General features: G+C 43.9%; 2 protein-coding genes across 22 annotated transcripts in view; one reads left to right on the top strand and one right to left on the bottom strand.

Moving 5' to 3' along the window:
* LOC126984821 (uncharacterized protein DDB_G0271670-like) overlaps positions 1-23187 on the bottom strand; it is an 80567-nt gene that overhangs the window by 38238 nt on the left and 19142 nt on the right. For 2 of the 20 annotated variants that reach the window (XM_050838977.1, XM_050838972.1), the window contains exons 4-5: positions 22229-22485; positions 13258-13376 (exon numbers count right to left, since the gene is read on the bottom strand). The exons of 7 other annotated variants lie outside the window; for them this stretch is intronic. In XM_050838977.1, coding sequence (XP_050694934.1) covers positions 13331-13376; positions 22229-22485 — 303 coding nt within the window. In that variant the 3' untranslated portion in view covers positions 13258-13330. Of the gene's footprint in view, positions 1-913; positions 1295-1658; positions 1871-8927; positions 9001-11414; positions 11857-12413; positions 12991-13019; positions 13377-22228; positions 22486-23187 lie in introns of those variants that run through there. 11 more of the 20 variants (XM_050838974.1, XM_050838976.1, XM_050838973.1 and 8 more) reach the window with 11 other exon arrangements.
* LOC126984819 (putative protein TPRXL) overlaps positions 1-23187 on the top strand; it is a 71590-nt gene that overhangs the window by 40290 nt on the left and 8113 nt on the right. The window lies entirely within an intron of this gene.

Raw genomic sequence — 23187 nt, 5'->3', positions numbered from 1 at the left:
CCCCCAAAATAGATGATTCATAAACTGATCACAAATGCGTTGATATATATTATGAAATGGTTTACGTGAGTGATGATATTTTCTCATTTTTCTCGCTTAGAGGGTCCTTTAAGAAACATGATCCCAGCAGCTACCAGGTTAACATTGTGTATGAAAGGAAGATGGATTTCCCGAGTCATGTCATTTATTGTCCTTCATATATAACTGGTAATGCAATGTCTCCTTTCTTCACAGCTGTGCGTAAAAAACTGCCACCTACAGAGATCCCCACAGCTGCTGCAACTTTGCAGCAGTTCACTTCATGTGATCCAGCACCTTCTGCTGCCACTTCATCTTTACAACCCAGTTCCTCTTCCTCTACAACCATGGACTGTGCTTCTTCTTTGGTACCTTCTGCACCATACCAAAACCCATTTGTTGGCGTTGTAGCCTCCCCTTTTTCATGGTGCCCCAAGGCAAAGGAGGAGGTTCGATGATGAATATCGGGGCTGTTGTCAAAAGCAGGAAGTTTATCATGACCTCAAACAGACCAGAAATGATCATTAGGAGCAGATAAAACACATTTCAGAGGGAGATGTTGCAGCAGCAGCAGCAGCTAGGTGCCTTCACAGAGGCTTGCTGTCATATACGTGAGGTTTTAGACGTGTGCAAAGCAAATATTCTCGGGTCTGGAGAATGTGATGCCGCATGATATCGTGGTGACATTTCTATGTAGGCACAGAAGCTCCGTGTCTCAGGGTAATAGGTTCTCACCCACCACAGACTCAAGGGCTAACGGTACTGAGATGAGTACCGGGGCCACCTACAGCTATTGCGTATGCCCCAAACTTTACAGTAGCATGAAAGGCGAGAGCAAAAGCAGAGAAAAACAGACAGATAACAGGTGCTTCAGGGAGAGTTGTGAATGATAAAGTATTGTAAGGGATGAGAATTTTTATTTATTTTTTATTTATTTATTTATTGTTTTTTTTTTTAGGTGCTGCCTGTAGTTCTGGAGGGCTCTTTTGAGGAGCATCTTGGACAGTCTCATCGCAATAGTGGCACAGGCGAATTCTATTTATAGTGGCTGCCATGATGTATGACTGCTTGGCCCATGCTGCCCCCCAGTGCTCCACTTGAACGAACTCGCTGAAGTTAGGGTTGACTGCGGATCTGGGCAGCATGTGGGTAATCTTCTGCCACTCGGCGATGGCTTGAAAAATCAGCGTGTTTTTGTGGGACTCGAACCACGGGCTTACCATGCCCACACGCTGACCACTCGGCATCATTGCTCACCTCTCATTAGCTTTTGAGCCTGTGATGAGAGAGAACTCATTACCCTGGGTACACACGGCAAGTGCAGCACCTTGGTTACCAGTTTACCTTCCCCGGGTACCTATTTATTGACCCACCTGAAAGAGATGATGAACAGCTGTGCCCAAACTGTTCAGTCGGGAATCCAGACCCAAGCCTGGATAGTCATGGCTTAAATTCACTCTCAACACTTCACCAGGGAGGCATGCAGTGGTCAAGAACAAAATTGATAAAGAGACAATTTACGGTATTACTTAAGATGTGCATCAGAAAGAATAATACATTTGTTTTTATACAACTAGAAGAGAACCCATTAATTAACCCAACACAGGTCCCATGCAACATCAGTGTTACCCACTGTTTACCTGTCCCAAGTCTCCCCAGGTACCCGTTTACCGACCATCCTGAAAGAAAGGATGAACAGCTGGGTGGGTTGCATGCTGACTGCCTGGGCCGGGATTTGGACCAAGGCCTGCAGAGTCGCCCAGTGAGTCGCTCTGTGAAGGCTGAGGGGAGCTGCATCATCATGAGGGATGGCTGCTGCCTGAGACCTTCATGGGACAGCTGGGAACAAAACCTGCCAAGAGAAGATCAGTTAGCAGACAGCCACCATTCATCTGCCTGTTAGTAATGTGGGTAACACACACACACACACACACACACACACACACACACACACACACACACACACACACACACACACACACGAGGGGGAAAAAAGGGAGAAGGGAAGAAAGGTTTAACCTATTAAATCTCAAGGGTCTTTTCTTTTAGTATTTTTTGGTAGTTTTCATTAAATTACATTCATCTGGTTAAAGAAAGATGCAACATAATGGTCTTAGCTTTTATTTTCCTTTAACCCCTAAAGGGCCGGCCTGGGTGGTCATCTACAACATCCACAGGACCGGCACCTCAGCACCAAACACCGAAAATAGCCTATATTCACACACTTGATTCTGCTGAACTACAATGCAATAACAAATTACTTTGTCGTCATAGTCATCATCAACTCTTCTTCTTTTTAATTATTGCATGAAAACGTTTCTATGTGCTGTGGTTTTGGAGAAATATTGAGTTGAAGAGGAGAGACTTTTGGAGTTAGCGAGGCTCTTGCCCGCTCTGCGTTCGTTTCGCTTGTGTGGCCTTGACTAGTGCGTAATGAAAACGGATGCCCCCATGCTCTAATTCTTATATATAGTCAATACTCTAAGCTTTCTCTATGTAACACAGTCTTGTGATGTGTGGTTTGGGAGTCATTGTAGCATACTCTTCTCATTCTCGTGTTGCTCTGCTGGGCTCGGCAGGGTCTGGCAGGAAATCGGACGCGTCAGAATCCGTGTCAGTACGCCTGTCCATCGTGAGAGTGGGCAAGATTCTGAAGCAGTAGCCTAAACATATCTCTGGCAGTGTTGCCAACGAATGGTCATCGAAAATTACCGAAAAGTAAATAAATTTAGAGCGAAAAAAGCAAAGCGGCTATAACCGCCCCCGGCCCTTCCGTGGAAAAGCGGCTATAGCCGCCTCCGGCCCTTTAGGGGTTAATAAGCTTGAAATCAGCTGTCCTCAAAAGAGGACACTGGGACAATATCATATCAACTGGGAAAATAAGGAAAGAAAACTATTACTATGTAATATTCTTTTTCATATATATGGAGCATGAAAAATACTCTATTATTCTTTTTGACAACACGCAGTTTACTATTATAATGAAAACTAAAAGTAAAAATGTACCTGTTATAGTAACAGTTCTGCCATGTGTATATCAATAGTAAAATCCAATACAAAACAAAAATACTTGTGCAGTGCTGCAACGCCTTCCTTTGGCACCGTCTTTCCTTCTCCCGCTTTGCAATGACATGGGCCTTTCCATCATAGCGAGCATCAACCATTGTTGTGGACGGGCTAGGGGCACAGCTTTTCCTTCCCAGTCTTCCATTTGCATCACCCAGCTTCAAGTGTGGAACACAAATCTCTCTTCTGAAGGTTATCAAATCAAGCTGATCCTTTCCTTCATGCAGGAATTTATGAATTTTCACCTACAGAAATGCTTTCTTCAAATATACCAAATTGCTGAAATGATCACAGAATTTCCTTTTTTTTCTGGTGGGTTTATCTTTCTATACAGCACATTCCTCAGTGACATCTTTGTCCACATGAACCTCTAGTGTACCTGGTACATCTTGAACAGATATTTCACCAATTACATCACCACTGACATCCTCTTCGTCAGTCAGTTCATCTGCATCTGGTGGTCCAATAATCACATCGCCCTTTTCAAACTCTCCCTCGGCGCCCTTTTCACACAACAAGGCATGTGCTTCATCTATTGTCAGTGCAGAATAGGTAACTTTCACCATCTGCAATACAGCAGCTCAATGCAGCACTCAAGTGAGCAATACCTAAGTCAACAAGTATACAATATAAAAGAGTAAGCACACACACACACACATACACAGCCCGGTAGCTCAGGGGTAGAGCGTCTGGCTCACAACCAGAAGGATCAGGGTTCAATTCCCCGGCCGGGTGAAGGTAAGTTGGATTTGTCTTCTTTCACGTGTAGCCCCTGTTCACCTAGCAGTGAGCAGGTACGCGACGTCAGGCAAGGAGTTGTGACCTCGTTGTCGCGGTGTGTTGTGTGAGTGGTCTCAGTCCTACCCAAAGATCGGTACTACGAGCTCTGTGCTCTTCCGTAGGGGAATGGCTGGCTGTCTCGAGAGAGACCCGCAGCAGACCAAGAGGTGAATTACACACACACACACACGCACACATATTTTTTTTATATATCATATCATGTGCCTTATTACCAACATCTGCGGCTGATTAGACAAGCATCCTGCGGTGGTCTGCGTAGGAACTGGGATTCAGTCCGCTCTACAGCATGCACCATCCTGAACGTGTTGTGACACGCGCTGCCACGATATCGTCCCAGTGTCCTCTTTTGAGGACAGACATTTTGTAATATCAATAATTATTTTTCTACTTAAGATAATTTATTGGGGTATTATGAGAATAATATTGCATCTTCTTGAGAATAAAACACAGCAAAATAATAGTTCATCTCATGAATGAGAAAGTCAGCACAGCCTAGTCAATGCAGTGCATTTTGAGGCAGAAATGTTCACCAGTTTCAGAGTCAAACTACAGTCAGATAAAGATGTCATTAAACCTTAAGCTTTTCTTTATGTACGTCAGGAAGGAATCATTATTCTGTGCTGTAACTTATATATGTTTTCATAACATGGGAAAATTAGGTGTTATCAGGTGTCCTCAAATGAGGACATTGGGATAAAATGGGTTAAGGATTGCATACACAAACATAGATGGTCTTGTATAAAAAAAAAAAAACTAATGATTATTGAAGGGAGAGTGATCCAGATATGATATGTAGAGTTGAAACAAACCTTGCAAAATAACTGGAACTTGTGCTGGAGGGAAAGAGCAAGTACAACATTGGGAGAAAAGACAGGAAAGAAGGAAAGGGAGGAGGAGTGATGACAATGACAAAACAAAACTTGAAAGCGACTGAAGTGAGACATGGAAATGGTAAGTGCGGAGGTGATGGCTGTGCAGGTAGTGGTACAGGGTGGAGAGAAGAATAACATAATAACAGCCTATGTCCCCCTAAAGCCAAAAGTTGGAATGAAGTAAGATACAACACTATGCTGGAAGAAACAGTACGGGCACTGACAGACCAAATAAAGAATAGTAGAAAGCTAATATTTATATATTTATTATAATAATAAATGAAGTTATGGATGAGAATGGAAAGATGCTGAAAGACGGGGAAGCTGAGAAAGAGAGATGGAGAGAATATTTCAAAAACTTAATGAATTTTGAGGATGGACGTCCAGCAGCTGTAACAGCAGCAGTTTTGAGTAGAGGTAGAGGAGGAGTATATAAAGAAAGAAGTATAACATATGAAGAAGTAAATCAGGCAATAAAATGATTAAAAAACGAAAAGGCAGCAGGAATTGATGGAATCACAGCAGAAATGTTGAAGTGTGGAGGAGATAAAGTTGTGAAATGGATGGTCAAGATATTTGAAGTAGCATGGGAAGGGGGGGGGGGGGGGGTGCCAGCAGACTGGACAAAAGCCATCATTGTCCCAGTTTACAAGGGGAAGGGCAGGAGAGGGGAATGTGGGAGCTATAGAGGTGTAAGTCTCCTGAGTATACCCAGAAAGGTATATGGAAAAGTCATAATAGAGAGGGTGCAAAGACTTACAGAAGAGAAAATCAGTGAAGAGCAAGGAGGCTTCAGGAAGGGAAGGGGATGTGTGGATCAGATATTTGCCTTCAGGATGGTAGTAGAAAAAATAATAGCAAAAGGAAAGAAACTATACGCTGCCTTCATGGATTTGGAAAAAGCTTATGACAGAGTCGATTGGATTGCATTGTTTTAAAGATTTATGGTGTGGGAGGAAAACTGCTTAGTGCAATAAAGTCTTTCTATGAGGATGCATCTGCATGTGTCAAAATTACTGGAGAAACAAGTGAACATTTTGAGATAAAAGTGGGCTTAAGACAAGGGTGCGTCATGTCACCATGGTTATTCAATATTTATATGGACGGTGTTATTAGAGAAATGAAGGGCAAAGTTGGAGAATTTGGAGTAAGACTGTTCGATGGGGGAAGGAAGTGGGTACTGAATTCGATACTGTTTGCTGATGACACGGTGCTCATTGCAGAAAATGAAAGTGACCTACAAAATTTGGTCAGTGTTTTTGATAGTGTCTGTAATAGGAGAAAGCTGAAAGTAAATGTCAACAAAAGTAAAGTGATGGTTTGTGAGCGAAGTAGAAGTGAGGTCGTAGATTTTTTATGCCCACAGAGAGTGGGAATTGAATGTGAAAAAGAATGCAAAATAATTTTGAATGGTGAAGAAATGGAGGAGGTCAATGAGTTTAAGTACCTTGGATCAGTTATGTGTAAGCATGGTGGTATGGAGGGAGAGATAAGAGAAAGGGCATTGCAAGGAAGAAGGGTGGTAGGGTCTTTGGGACGAATCATGAATGGCAGAAGTGTGAGCATGGAAGTAAAGGGGGATTTGAGAAATACAATAATAGTACCAACCCTCACATATGCAAGTGAAACGTGGGCCTGGAATGAAAGTCAGAGGTCTAGAGTGCAGGCAGTGGAAATGAGTTATTTGAGGAGTGCTTGTGGTGTGAGTAGAATGGATGGAATGAGTAATGAAAGTGTGTACGAGCATTTTGGAATGTGTCACAGGGGTGAAGGGAAGAAGTGTGGAGTGGTGGAAGAAGTGAAGCGACAGACCTTAAAGTGGTTTGGCCACATGGAGTGAATGGAGGAGAGTAAGATGACCAGAAGGGTGTATGTGAGTGAGATAGAGGGAGGGAATGCTAGAGGACGACCTCCAGTGAAATGGAGGGATAGGGTGCAAGAGTACGTTGGGGAGAGGGGGGAAAGATCTTTGAGAAACTTTGAGCAGGCAAGGAGGGAGTGTCTGGATAGAAAAAGTTGGAAGCTCTTCTGCCGTGGCCATCCCCTGGTGGGAGCTCCTAGGAGCAGGCGTCGATGAAATGAACGAATGAATGAATAATATTAGCGGGAGATTTCAATTGCAAAGAGGTGAATTGGGAAGACTATGCAAAGGAGGGTGAAGAAAATACCTGGGGAAGTAAACTATTGAAGCTGGCAACAGATAACCTGTTGACGCAGTGGGTCAAAGGAAAAACAAGGCTGAGAGGGGATGACCAACCATCAAGACTAGACCTAATTTTCACAAAAAATGTTGAGCTAGATGAAGAAGTCAGTCATGAGTGCCCCTTGGGAAAGAGCGACCATGAGCTATTAGAGATGAAAACTTTGGAAGGATGTGAACACCGAGATGAGGCAAATAAGGAAAAAAGGAAAAACTACGCAAAGGCAGATTACGTTGGACTCAAGACTTTCTTCGCTGGGGTAGACTAGAGTGATATGAAGAGGAGTACTAACATTCAAAAGAAATATGACCTTTTTATGAATATCTACAACAAAGGAGTAGAGATAGATGTTCCATACTATACAGTAAAAGCTAAAGGAGAGAAAACATGGTTTGGGAGGAGGTGTGAAACAGAAAAACAAAACAGAAGTAAGGCATGGAGGAATTTAAAGAAAAGACCAAATAAGAATAACAGAGACATATATAAAAAAGAAAGAAATGAATATGTGAAAATAAGGAGAAGAGGAAGCTAATTTTGAAAAAAGAATACAGTACCCTCTCAAATTTCCCGCTTGCTTCGTTCCGAAGGTATGGCGCTAAACTTGAGGTATTGAAATACATGAAAAAGCGCTTATTGGCTCTGGCCCAGGGAAAAAAATACTTTTTTTTTACTTGACTCCCTTGTTATCACAATCCAGCTTTCCAGACAGACAACAGATCAAAAATAGACAAACTATGTAGAGGAAGCATTAGTTTGAGAAGGCTATAAGAAAATCCAGCTTTCCAGACAGACAACAGATCAAAAATAGACAAACTATGTAGAGGAAGCATTACTTTGAGAAGGCTATAAGAAAATCCAGCTTTCCAGACAGAGCAACAGATCAAAAATAGACAAACTATGTAGACATCTTTTCCCAAAATCAAGACACCTCTCCACCACAAATTGACCTCTCTCTTGGCCACTCTTTACTTTCGTCTATTATGGCAGCGGTGAGTAGCGGGCCTTTTTTTTCTATGCACTTTTTGTTGCCCTTGAGCCGTCTCCTTTGTTGTAAAAATAAATAAATAAATAAAAGCTACAGAAATCCAGAGAGCCAGACACAGAGAAAATGAGACAGCAAAAGGAAGAAGAAGAAATGAAAAGGGAAAACTAAGACAAGGAGAGGAAGAGAGAAATGAAAAAGGAAAAGAATGAAAGGAAAACGGTGAAAAAATAAGACATAAGAACAGAAAGAGAACAAAAAATGAGAACGGAGGAAAATGAAACAGGGATAAGTAGAGAAAGAGAAGGAAAGCAATACTACCAAAGAGACAGACACAGAGAAAATGAGAAGTAGATAAAACAACCATTAGCACTAAAAGCTACAGAAATCCAGAGAGAGACAGAGACAGACACAGAGACAGACAAAGACATAGACACAGAGAAAATAAAAACAAAAAAACAACCATTACAAAAAGCTACAGAAATCCAGAGAGAGACAGACACAAACAGAGACAGACAAAGACATAGACACAGAGAAAATAAAAACAAAAAAACAACCATTAGCACTAAAAGCTACAGAAATCCAGAGAGAGACAGACACAAACAGAGACAGACAAAGACATAGACAGACACAGAGACACAGACAGACACAGAAAATAAGAGAAGCAGAAAAAAAAACATTACAATAAGCTACAGAAATCCAGAGACAGAGAGAAAAACAGAGACAGACAAAGACATAGAGAGACCCAGACAGACAGACAGAGAGAATTTGAGAAGCGAATACAACATGAGAGAAAAACAGAGACAGACAAAGACATAGAGAGACCCAGACAGACAGACAGAGAGAAAATGAGAAGCAAATAAAACAACCAGAGAGACAGAGAGAGAAAATGAGAGACAGACATAGACAGACCCATCAATTAAAAGCCACAACCAGAGATAGAGACAGAGAGACATGCGAACAAAGAAAAATGGGTCGCCAACTCACCAATCAGCTCCAGGGACGAGGAGTTCAGGAGACTGTACTCAAGCCTCATGGGTCATTCCACGCTAATGTCATCCTGAGGGCCATAATTGAAAAATGGTCTAAACTAGGTTTGTAATACATCAAATTAAAGCTGAAAACCTGTAGTTTCCAAATTCGAAGAGAAAACGAAAAAATATCAAGCCAATTTTTTGTATGAGGCTTTTGAAGTTGAAGAAAAGTGAAAAAAAATTTTTTACCAAAAAACCATAATTTTATTTTCCCATTTTTACATTAAATGAAAGGCTGTTGATTCCGACCTCGATGTATGTTAGAAGTATGGTCAATGCTGTATTAGGTTAGGATGTAGTTGGTAATTCTAAGCAATTCAGTACTCAGTAATAATTAATTATATAAAACAATGTTGATTGAAACGACCGTAACGAAAATTTGATGTTTGTTTTTATAGGTCAGTGATTTTTTGGAGCAGCTTAATATAACTTCATATCCAATGTAGATTTAGTTGGGGGGTACCTATGCACCATTGGCCTTTTCTCTCTGGATATCTAAATTTTTCTGTAATTACGTTACGGTCGTTTCATTTTTTCCGTTACGGAACAACATGAAGACACAAAACAATGCATTCCTGGAACAGAAAGAGAACCTAACAGTAGGGCACATCATTATTCAAACAGACTTTGCTGAGAATTATGCCATTAAACACCAAAATGAAGTAGTGGCAGCCCACTGGATGCCAAGCCAAGGTAGGCGGTGGCCGAACTGGTAGCGTACTGGACCCACATTCGCCGCGTGATGGACGACGCGGGTTCGAATCCTCACGCTACCACTCTGATTTTTCAGTCACCGCCGAGTGGCTTAAAACTACCCACATGCTGTCCTGAAGACCACCCATCAACCCGGACTCTAGAGGAAGCCGTCCAAGCGAATCAAGAACGAGTTCCGGGGGGCAGCATGAGCCAATGCAAGATGGCGCCACTATAAACACTCGCCTGCGCCAGAACGGGCTGGGCCGACCATCAGGCCCCACCTGGAAGAAGCCTTGGGCCGACCATCAGGCCCCACCGGGAAGATGCCTACCGGCGTAATAGGCAACAACGTAAAAAAAATAACAGAATAAAAAAAAAGCACAGGAGATTCCGTGACTATATACACCTCAGTTGTCCACTATGTACAAGATGAAGAACAACATACCAAGGCTTATGCCTTAGTTTCAGACACCATGGCACATTCAAGCCTTGAGGCACAGGTGTTCAACAGTAAAATAATTGATGACCTGAAGGCTAACTCTGTTCCCATCAAGCACATTTCTCTTTGGACAGATGGAGCAGCAGCCCATTTTAAGAATAGGTACTCCATAACTGCTCTCACCTTCTATGATCAGATCCATGAGGCTACTGCAGAGTGGAACTTTTTTGAAAGCTATCATGGGAAAGGCGCTCATGATGGTATTGGTGCACTAATCAAGTGGAATGTGTACCGTAGAGTGCTGCAGGGCCGTGCTACTGTTCGCTCAGCATTGGACCTGTACAAAATTGCTACTGAGATATCAAACAAAACAACTGTACTGTACGTCTCCAAGAATGAAATTGAAAGTGAAAAAGCAGGCTATGAGAAAATTTGGAAAGGATGTAGAGCAGCACACTCAATACAACAGTGTAGAAGTGTTAAGACTCTTGGACACTATCGAGTGGCACTATACCATAACACCCACGATGACACTGCTTTCACTAATTGTAATCTGGAACCACAACATCTCGATTCTGATGATGAACACATTAGTAGCTCTACCACTAGCCGTGAGTTTTCCAGTGAAGAGGATGTTGCATCAAACTGGGCATCAGCAGTTGAGTCTGATGTCGAAGATGTTTCTGTCACAGATGCAAAACTTGAAAAATGTGACGATCTTCATGACATCACTTCTGTTTGTGAAAGAATGATAGGGTCCTGTGTGCTAGTAAAATATGTTGGAAAGAGATCAGTTTTACACTTTGCAGCAATTGTAGAGGGAAAAGAACTAGTTGATGGTGAGATGTTAGTCAATATAAATTGTTTGAAGTTGTCAGGCAAGAATGTTGCAGGGGACCTCACATTTGTGTTCCCAAAATATGGAGATCGTGACACTATTCAAGACGACATGATTGTAAGGAATCTCCCAGTGCCAAGTATTCGCAGGGATACCTACATTTTTCCAAATGTGTCATTTCCTGTCACTATCCAATAAATAATATTTCCTATCTATCTATCTATCTATCTATATCTATCTATCTATCTATCTATCTATCTATCTATCTATCTATCTATCTATCTATCTATCTATATATATATATATATATATATATATATATATATATATATATATATATATATATATATATATATATATATATATATATATATATATATATATATATATATATATATATATATATATATATATATATATATATATATATATTTCTTAAGGGAAATTGCAGTGAAACGACCGTATATAAAATTTTCGAAACGACCGTAACGGCGTTCTTTATTTTTTGTATGAAAAACTGAAATGGTAATTGACAAAACCTATACATATTTGCATAACTTAAAGCTTCATCTATAACATGCATATAAAATATTTGGAAATTTCTTTGTATTCTCACAGAGTTTTGCATATGTACAACACTAAGTCAAACTGCGGGTTGCATTTGTGAAACGGCCGTAACGTCCTCTTCAACAATAAATAACAAGAACAACAATAAACACAGAATGTTCCGGATAGTCTCATTAACCTCTTTAGCCATTAGTACTATCTTGGTAAAAATCATATCAAGCTAACCGCATAACTTCTAGAGATACAGGTAAGAGTACACCAATAAGTTACTTCCGAATGAAACGACCGTAACGGTGGAATGACCCTCATAATGATGTCACCGTCCGGGTCCTGCTTGTCCTTCTGCAAACACCACCAACAGCGAGGTAAAAAGTCGCCGAGTCAAATCCTGCCACACCACACCACACCATACCCAGCCACACCACACACCACACCACACCATACCCAGCCATACCCAACCACACCACACACCACACCACACCATACCCAGCCGCACCACACCACACCGTACCCAGCTGCACCACACACCATACCCAGCCACACCACACCAAACCATACCCAGCTGCACCACATACCACACCATACCCAGCCATACCACACACCACACCATACCCAGCCGCACCACACACCACACTACACCATACCATACCACATCCGCACCACACACCACACTATACCATACCCATCCGCATAACACCACACCATACCCAGCCACACCACATTACCCTCCCTCTCCTTCCCTTCCCTTTCTCAGACTAGCTTTCCCTTCCCTTCCCTTTTCCTTCCTTGCTCTGCCTTCCCTTCCCTTTTCCTTCCTTGGCCTTCGATTCCCTTCCTTGCCTTTTCTTCCCTTCCCTACTGCAGCCTTGCCTTCCTCTCCCTCCCATCCCCTTCCCTACCTTGGTCACTATAACTACTGTAGGCAGACACACTTCAGAAGTGGATCTTCATGTGCCTGGCAATGTCTCTCTTTGTCTTAAAGAGCTTTCCACAAACATCACACTTGAACTCTCTAAGGCCATAGTGCCTGAAGACGTGTTCATTGAGTGCCTGCTTCACACTGAACCTCTTCCCGCACTCTTCACACTCATGACTTTTTACACCAGTGTGTGTAAGGGTGTGTGTATCAAGGGTACTCTTCTGGATGAATAGTTTCCCACATTCCTTACATTCATAGTTCTTCACACCAGTGTGTGTAAGGGTGTGTCTATCAAGGGTACTCTTCCGGATGAATTTTTTCCCACATTCCTTACATTCATAGTTCTTCACACCAGTGTGTGTAAGGGTGTGTGTATCAAGGTGACCCTTCAGGGTGAATAGTTTCCCACATTCCTTACATTCATAGTTCTTCACACCAGTGTGTGTAAGGGTGTGTCTATCAAGGTGACCCTTCAGGGTGAATAGTTTCCCACATTCCTTACATTCATAGTTCTTCACACCAGTGTGTGTAAGGGTGTGTGTATCAAGGGTACTCTTCAGGATGAATTTTTTTCCACATTCCTTACATTCATAGTTCTTCACACCAGTGTGTGTAAAGGTGTGATATCTGAGGCCTCCCCTTGTGATTAATTCTTTTCCACACTCCAGACACACAAACTTCCTCTCTCCTTTGTTGCTGGAGTTGCCAGCAGCAAGTTGCTTCATCTGGTGACCACTGACCCTCCTGCCCCCTGCAGCAGTCTGCTCCTGCTTGTCCTGGCCACTCATGCTGCTGTCCAGCCCTGCAGATGAGGCGGCCCCAACCTTTGCGGCGGCTGAGTGTGTTGTTGTTGTCCTCGTTCTTTCCTTGTTGTCTTTTCCTCCACACACCGGAGGCCTAGGGTCCGTGGTCGTGGTCGAGGGTGGACGTGCCCGTGACAGCTCTGTAAAAGTGAAGGAATTCTCCAATAGTAATATTGCCAGAAGAATGAATCGTTCCAAGAATAATCCGTCTAGTAAGCAGGCGGGCACAAAAACCAAGGATACTGTTGGATCTGGCAAAACAAGCCTTGCGGCTGGGGGCGGGGATGATCAGCTGACAGGGGCAGACGATAGCGACGCAGATAAACAAACAGACACATGCCCAGTCTGTAAGGTTAAGGTTGGTGAGGAAGACAAGGCTCTAGGCTGTGAACTATGTGAAATGTGGCACCACATAAAGTGTGAGGAGGTCACTGAGGCAGTGTATAATTTCCTGAGCAGCAATCAAGTAAGTAAGATTCACTGGTATTGTACCAAATGCGATATTGTTGCGGGGAAATTGTTCAAACAAGTAACCAACACATCCAAGAGACAGGATAAAGTAGAAAGACGTATGGATGCCCTGGAAACTAAAACCACTGAGGCCTTAGAGGAGATCAAGAGTGATGTCAAGAGTCTGAAGGAGGAAATTAGAGATGATATCAGGTCTCAAGTGAACAGTGAGTTCAAATCTAGGATTGATGAAGTCAAGCAGAAAGTTGGGGAGGAAGTCAAGAGTGTGATTAATGAAGCAGTGGAAAGCAAAACAGTTGATATAACAGTTGACACGAGGAACAAAGCAGGGCGGATCCAGAAAATCAATTTAGGGAGCCCGCTGGTAAAATTTCATAAGTTAGCGACAGCCTCAAACAGTGAAGACCAATGGATAGTGATGGCGGTTCTTTGCTTAAAATCCGCAGCTCCCGAGCAATCAACGTATATGTGACAAATGAATTTTTCTTGTATCTATATATGAAGTGCAATCAATATTAAGCTGGCAAGCAATAACAAGAAACAATTCAAATTGCACATCCGACCCGTAAAAAGGCAGATCTGAACAGGTAGAAATCATCACCATACGATCACTCGAAGAAAACTAAATGTTTATTTCGCTATGTAAGCAGCAAGGGTGATCATAATACAGGTCATATATAAATTACAAACCTGACCTTTACAAAAAAGAGCTAATATGTGAAATTAGACGCAGCTGAAGATAAAAAGGAATTCTTATAGGGCTTCTTTTACATGGGATTGAGGTAACACATTTGCAAAGATTGGCTGATCTAAAGAAATATATTTACAAATTCCCAAGTATTCAACAAGTGCCTCACCAAGCAAAGAGTAGTCGGCGGTTTTTTTCGCCGAATTTGCTTATCAATCTCTCGACTGAAATGGGGATATCATGGTGGACACAGAGGAGGGCAAGCCCGTTCAGGCGCTCTTGGCCGACGGTACTCCTCAGATGCTGGTGCTGGCGTGTGCCTGGGCTTCTTTGATCGTTTGGAAGACCGGAACAGATAATCCCCAGCGCTCTGCTTCTGCTTTCACGAGTGTCAGGGATTCAATGTCGAGCTCGTAGAGCTTCGCCACTTGAAGCACAACCGCACGCAACATCCGTTTCTGGACCTTTGAGGAGTTGCTTGAGCTGAAGTGCGACAGGCACTGTGTCGTCACCGAACCGACTCTTCAACTCAGCCAAGATGTGGTCCACGAACGGAATGTACACCGCCCGGCGGTAGTACTCCTCAGCATTCTCGCACGGAACATTTGATCGCTGGGTCTGTCGTCCACAGAGTCGTGGCACAGGGATGGTGTCATGCGATGACCCCACCTCGACCAAAAGTTCTTCCGCTTTCGTGAACACGTCGTGAAAATGATTCTCCGCATCTGCTCTGAACTTGGCAAAAATGGTCTTGATGCCACGGCATCGGCTGACACCAGGTCGCCATCTTTCCTCTGAAGTTTGGCTCGGCTCGAGAGTATGTGCCAATATACACTCCACTACAACCAGTCCAACAAGAAAGCAGGAAACACGTATGGCGATGAGAAGGAGCCCAGCGGTGGCGTCAATTTCCTCCTCGAGAAAAACAGCGATGACAGGCAGAAATTCAACGAAAACCATCATTCTGTCATGCCTCTCAATCCACCTGGTGGGGCACAGGGGAACAAGCGTTTTGCGCTTGGCCGAGGTAACCTTGACAACCTCTGTGAAGCGGAGAGAGCACATATTTGAAGGATGAACGAAGTTGTACACCTGGGTCAGTGTTGTACACCTGGGTCAGTGTTGTACACCTGGGTCAGGTTGTACACCTGGGTCAGTGTTGTACACCTGGGTCAGTGTTGTACACCTGGGTCAGTGTTGTACACCTGGGTCAGTGTTGTACACCTGGGTCAGGTTGTACACCTGGGTCAGTGTCGACACCTGGGTCAGGTTGTACACCTGGGTCAGTGTTGTACACCTGGGTCAGGTTGTACACCTGGGTCAGTGTTGTACACCTAGGTCAGGTTGTACACCTGGGTCAGGTTGTACACCTGGGTCAGTGTTGTACACCTGGGTCAGTGTTGTACACCTGGGTCAGTGTTGTACACCTGGGTCAGTGTTGTACACCTGGGTCAGGTTGTACACCTGGGTCAGTGTTGTACACCTGGGTCAGGTTGTACACCTGGGTCAGTGTTGTACACCTGGGTCAGTGTTGTACACCTGGGTCAGGTTGTACACCTGGGTCAGTGTTGAACACCTGGGTCAGTGTTGTACACCTGGGTCAGTGTTGTACACCTGGGTCAGTGTTGTACACCTGGGTCAGTGTTGTACACCTGGGTCAGAGTTGTACACCTGGGTCAGGTTGTACACCTGGGTCAGTGTTGTACACCTGGGTCAGTGTTGTACACCTGGGTCAGTGTTGTACACCTGGGTCAGTGTTGTACACCTGGGTCAGTGTTGTACACCTGGGTCAGGTTGTACACCTGGGTCAGTGTTTGAAGAGCGATCTTCACTTCCTTGACGTCACACGCCTTCGTCAGTACAAGATTCTGCCGGTGGCTAAAGCAGTGGATTGGCTTGGCCAGGGTGTACTTCTTCATGAGTACTGCGGCACACCCTTTGAATGTTCCCACCATGGCACTTACTCCATCGAAACCAAGTCCCCTGCACTTGGCCATGTTCAATCCGAGGTCTTCAACGGTGCACAAAAGGAGCCAGGCTAAACCTTTACCGGTGAGGTCATGAGCACCAAAGGCAAGGAAGTCTTCCCTTATTTCCTCTTCCAAGTGCCGAATGATGATAGTGGCCTGCACTAAAATTCACTTTCTGCTTGCATGTGAGGAATGAGGTCACAAAGATTTTTTCCTACGCCTTTAAATCTTGCTCTATAATATTCAATATATGATTCCGGAACTTAAATACTGAAAATAAATAAAGAAAATCCTGAGTTCTCCAGAAATGCAACAGAAAGGTACCAGTTTTCGTTTTGACTCTCTCAGAAAGTGGACATTTTAGCAGATGGGGGGGGGGGGGGTCGTCCAACACCCCCTGCCCTTCCCCTCCCTTGGAACGGCGTACTACGGCCCTGTACGAGTATATAGATTGTTAGATGAGTGCGGGGCCATAAGAGCGCGGTGCCCATTGTGCCCTGGCCCTGCAGGAGTGAAAAATTACATCAGACACCGAAAAAATGTAAATCTTGCCTGAGCATCCCGTCCACCTCCGCATAGTAAAGCCCAAGGAACCATAGAGGAGGAATTTTTTAAAGTTTGGAGGACAGCGTCCAGAGCTATCTAGCGGCGGCCGGCTTCGCTCCCCAGCTCTCTAGCTTTTTAGGGGTATCTTAGATATATTTTATGTTTTCTCAATTCATGGGTATTTCAAATATTTTAGTTATCCTAATATTTTTTTGGGGGGGGCCCGGGTCATCTGGCTCCCCACCCCCATATCCGTGCCTGCATATGCCTACAGCCGACGACACATTCTGTATTATACAGTAGAGCCCCATTTAGCGCGAGAATTAGGTGGATGAACGCGGTCGCGCTAACTGAATTCGCGCTAATTGAATAAAGTAACCAATATGAAAAAAGTTATTTGGTGCAGACGTGGGTCTGACTTTTGGGTTTGATAATTACTCAAAATACGCAGTCATCAGTTATCGAGACAAACTGGTAAGAGAGAGGACTGTGTTAGACTGCAGGAAGATCTCTACAGGATGCAACATTGGTCGGGGAAGTGGTTGTTGGAGTTCCACCCTGAAAAGTGCAGTGCTTTGAGGCTAGGAACATCAAATGAAGAAAAGGTCACATGCAACATGAGGGAGGAGCTAAGGGACTACTTAGATCATCAAAATTAAAACACTAGGTTATTTTTTATGTTACTCAAAAAAGGAATATATTAAAGAGAAAAATCATTTAACTTTGCCCCCAGAATGATTATTCACTGCCTCAAATTTGATATTCCATATTCGTTTGTGAGCATGCCATGGTATTGAAGGCACCCGGTGTTGTGTTATTTGGTGTCCCATCGTCAAAAGCTGGCGCTTTTGTTTACAAACACTGGTCTCTCGTGAACTGCGCATGCTCCGACCAGTAAGTGTAGACCTGTACAGTCTCACAAAGCTTTTTAACACATTAAGAGTTGCTGGAAAGCTGAATTAAACATAGATCACCACCATCCTCGCTGTTTCTAGAACGACACTCTGTACATATAAATACAACTCGTACAGATCGAGTGTCGTTCTAGAAACAGCGAGGATGGTGGTAGCGGTACTGTATGTCTGATTCAGCCTTCCAGCAACTCTTAATTGATTTAAAGCTTTGTGAGACTGTACAGGTCTACGCTGGTCTGAGCATGCGCAGTTCACGAGCGACCAGTGTTTGTAAACAAAAGCGCCAGCTTTTGACGGTGGGAAGACAACACCGGTTCAACGTTCTAGTATTACCGTCCATATGTACGTGTCAACGTGTGGTTTTCAGGTTTTGTAAGTTTTCTAAAATACGGATAATGAAAATTTGAATTCATCTATGTTTTTTATTTGAAATATCAATATAGTATCGTTTTCGCCTATCGGACTTATCACAAGCTAGTATCGGAATTGTGGATTTATATCGGGTATCGGTTATCGCCTATATTTGTGTCTCCATTTATCGAATATCGGTTATCACCGTTAAGGTTTTTCATTATCAGTTATCGGTTATCGGGAATAAGGTTTTCTGTTATCGTGCCCAGCTATGGTAGTGATGTTAGTAAATTTGCAGATGATACCAAGATTGGTAGAGTAATTGAGTCGGATCAGGACGCTAGTATTCTCCAGGGTGAACTCAACAGATTGTATGACTGGGTGGATAAATGGCAGATGGAGTTCAATGTAGGGAAGTGCAGTATTGACTGTAGGTAGGAACAACCCCTAACATAACTATTGCTTAAATGACACTCTCAAAAGCAGGTCTGGGTGCGAGAGGGATTTAGGGGTCTTAGTGAGCTCTGATCTCCGTCCAAGGGCACAATGCATTCAAGCTAGATATCGAGCAAATAGGGTACTGGGATTTATTTCAAGGAGCGTAAGCAACAAAAGCCCCGAAGTCTTCCTCAAACTATATTTAGCATTAGTTAGACCTCATCTTGACTATGCGGTTCAGTTCTGGTCACCTTACTATAGAATGGATATCAAAATGTTAGAATCGGTGCAGAGGAGGATGACTAAGATGATTCAGGGGTTGAGAAACTTGCCATACAAGGGAAGACTCAAACAGTTAAACTTGCATTCTCTAGAAAGGCGAAGGGTGCATGGAGACATGATCGAGGTTTATAAATGGATGAAGGGCTTTAATAAAGGAGACATTCATAAGGTTTTGTTGATAAGAGAACCGGGTAGGACACGAAGTAATGGGTTTAAACTGGATAAATTCAGATTCAACAGGGACACAGGCAAAAATTGGTTTACAAACAGGGTGCTGGATGAGTGGAATAGGCTTAGCAGTCACGTGGTGAGTGCCAATACAATTGTCATATTCAAAAATAGACTAGATAAATTCATGGACAGCGATATTAGGTGGGGTTAGATACACGGGACCTTAGGGTCAAAGGAGCTGCCTCTACAGAATGGACATCAACTTGCTAGACTCAGTTCAGAGGAGGATGACCAAGATGATTCAGGGGCTGAGGAACCTCCCATATCAAAATAGGCTGAAACATCTAAACTTACATTCACTAGAGAGCCGAAGAGTGCGGGGAGATCTGATAGAAGTATTCAAATGGGTCAAGGGTTACAACAAAGGCGATATAAGTAAAGTACTGAGAATTAGCCAGCAGGATAGAACTCGCAGTAATGGATTTAAATTAGAAAAGTATAGATTTAGGAGATATAGGCAAGCATTGGTTTAGTAATAGGGTGGTGGGGGAATAGAATAGACTCAGCAATCACATAGTTAGTGCAGGGACGATAGCTTGTTTTAAGAGTAGACTGGATAGGGTAAAGATTCGTATTAGGTCCGTGCCAGTATCTCATAATCTACTTTAAGAAACCTCAGTATCTCTTCATATATCTTTTCTACAAACCTTCAACAGTCATGGAAACGCTTTGAAAATCCAATTTAAGGACTTTTTTTTTACTCTTGAAAATAGGGGATAATGTTTACGGAAGCGCGTCGCCTCCTGGTGCTGGCCGCGGCGACGCTCCAGCCGCCGCAGCCGTAAAATAGCTCGCAGAGGGTTTAGGGTCGGGGAGCATATTTAAACTACTCCAACCAAACGGTAAATCTTAAGAATCACCACTCCACCCCCTCCACCACCCCAGCCCCCCCAATCCCCCAAGACAAGCCTGGGGAACTGTGGGGAACCGGGGTATTGGGGGGGGGGAGCCCATATCACTGAAAAATGGCCTTCCAAAATTTCCCTAGAAAAATCCCTATATCAGGAAAAATTCCCTAGTCTCGAAAGTAAGGAAAATCCCTACCGTATACTGTATACTCACATGCGTGGGCTAATCGCTAACCAATCATACCATCGCTAACCACCCCAAAACAGCCCTGAGCCATGACTCAAGGTCATCCGGGACTCGGGCTGAACAAGCCCAGGATATACCCGGCCCTCAGCACGGCAGCCGTTGGGCTGCGTGTTCTAAAAAAAAAAAAAAAAAACACGCGTGGTGGACCTGGTCTCACATGCGTGGGCTAGTCGCTAACCAAGCATACCATCGCTAACCAAGCGTACCATCGCTAACCAAGCGTACCATCGCTAACCAAGCGTACCATCGCTAACCAAGCGTACCATCGCTAACCAAGCATACCAACGCTAACCAAGCGCACCGTTGCTAACCAAGCGTACCGTCGCTAACCAAACGTTTGTAGAAAAAAAATATATGAAGACCTAGTGATGCTTCATACGGTAGGTAATGAATGCGAGCTATTTTGCGGCGGCGGCGTTAGCTCGATTAATCCCTTTAAGGAGCTGTGGTTTTGGTGGTCGTTAGCTCGATTAATCCCTGTAGGGAACAGTGGTTTTGGTGGTGGACGGCCAAATCACTGAAAAATGGGCTTTCAAAATGTCCCTACAAAAATCCCCAAAATCGGGAAAAATCCCTAGTCTCTAAAGAAAGGAAATTCCCTAACGTATACTCTTTTAATCTATTCCTATATAACGTAGCAGCCGCCGCAGCGGGTCTGTTGACGAGTGTAGGGCGTGCAATTGGATGGTCAGCGTAGTTGAACCCCCACCCCACCACCCCAATCGTAGTCGAGCAACTCTTGGGAAATGTCATGTTTCATAATTACATATGGTACAATACTGATGGTTAACCCATCCACTTCTTGTAAGTTGATGCTAGATAATTTTTACCGAGTAGTTTAAGGTACAAAATAAAACAGATTTGTGACAGCTGTCATCCAGATCGAACTGACGCTCCTGCTGTTAACTGACGCGGGAGTGACCTACCGACTGCTACGTATGACCCTGGCCTCCATTTTACTCAAACTCCACTAAAAGTATCTCGCATTGAACAATATCCGTTTGCTTTCTGACACGTGCTTGTCACACCATGTGACACATGACACGCCCGTGTCTTTGTTGGACCCGGTACTGGGATAGTAATCGGTCCTTTTGTCAACCTACATGCACACCAATAAAGAGGTTAAATACTCAGTTAACACTTACCGAAAGGTAAAGTAGACTGATATTTTGAGTGAGTGAGTGTCGGGCCTTCCATCCATTATGGCGGCTTGAAAACAACTGACTTCAGGAACCCACCGTTAGGTGCCGCCGCTGATACCCTCGCGTAGTAATATTTTACGAATGTATTAGAAAATACAAATAGCTGCGGCATTAGTTGCTTTAATATAGAGAAAAAAATAACGTAAAACTCTTAAAAGACCGTTTTTTTGTCCGAAATTGTTATAATCCATGCGCATTTTGGATATTACTGACTTAGGAACTAGTTTGTAGGGTGCACTGCAAGGCAGGTATGAGGCTCAGTCTGTGTATAGAGGCGGTTGTGAAACAATAACAATGGACTTAGAAAATCCAAGCCACCTAACTCTATAATTAAAGAGGCTTGCCCCCCTGGCCCCTCCCCAAGGTAAAACGTATACGAAAATGCATTATAATGATAATTCTTTCACGTGCTAAATTACTACGAATATTGGTTTGTAGTGGTTATTCTTAAGTTTTGCCGAAAGGATATATGAAGAGATACTGATGTTTCATAAGGTAGGTAATGAGATACTGGCACGGACCTAAAACGAATCTTAACCCTGGATAGCTACATGGACGAGGACGACAGGTGGCAGTGAGGTGTGGGTGCAGTAGGGTGACGGGGTACTGGATGCGTGCCTAGTACCGCCGGTATAACGAGGATCAAGCCTCTACCTGTAAACCCTGTAACTACACCTCACCCATCGTGAGTAGTGGGGGGGATTCTGGAGCTGCCCTGTGTAGGCCACCCGGCCTCTTGCAGTTTCCCTATGTTCTTATGTTCTTATGAGTGGAGGGCGGCCTGTCTTGTGCAGGACAGCTTACCTACTTCTGCTGCATGAGAAGGTTAAGACTTCCTGGCGGCGGTGGTGGAGGTGTTGTCCTGGCAGTGTTGGGGCTGAGGTGTCGCGTGCCAGCAGGTCCCCAGCGCTGGCCCGTGGGTGTGGAGCCTTCGTCGTCTTCTTCTTCTGGGGTGTTTTAGGGGGCTGGTTGGGCAGGGCCAGAAGGGATGCGGCGTGTGCTCTCTTGCTCTTGCTGTACAGGTGACCCGTTGGAGAGTCAGGCCTTCGCATCGACACAACCTGTAAAAATAAAACAAAACAAGCAGTATCCATTACACATCTTCCAATTCCCTATTCCTTGCACACCACATCTTTTCCAGAAAACTCTTGATGGCTTCTATAATTCTATCATTTGCTTCATCACTCAGTCCCAGCAGCAGCAGCATCCATTCCCTCTCTGTCCTTGCAATCCTCCCATTCACATCCCAGCCCATCTCACTCAGTGCCACCTCATCATCTCCGTCCTTTCTCTCCGGTACCTCCCACACACCAGTATCACATGCACGACAGTTTCATCCACACCCCTGTCACACATCTGACACACTTTGCTGCGGGACTCAGACCACCTGTAATTTCTTGCATTCACATTCATACACTGCGCTCGAGCTTGGAAGAGAAGATCACCACCCAGGCTTCCATCATACCAGCTGACACACTGCGGGGCTTCCTTGTCCCTGTACCACTCCAAAGTAGTCTTTCGCTCCATCGCATGCTTCCACCTCCTCAGACCGTCACCTTTCACTGCACTGGCTATCTCTCTTCCACTTTCTCGCATCCCATTCTAGACCCTCACTATTTCTGTCAGTCACCTTCCATTCAAAGAAACGCCTCCCTTCCTCTCTGCTCACCCACCTGACTCGCATACCACTGTCACCAACCATTCTCATGCAGTTCTTAATCCATTTGCTCTCATGCACACTCCACAAGTAAACCTTCCGTGCC

This window comes from Eriocheir sinensis, chromosome 57, assembly GCF_024679095.1.
Source record: "Eriocheir sinensis breed Jianghai 21 chromosome 57, ASM2467909v1, whole genome shotgun sequence".
NCBI lineage: Eukaryota > Metazoa > Arthropoda > Malacostraca > Decapoda > Varunidae > Eriocheir > Eriocheir sinensis.
The sequence above is the reverse complement of the archived record's forward strand: the minus strand, read 5'-3'. Positions and strand labels throughout refer to the sequence as shown.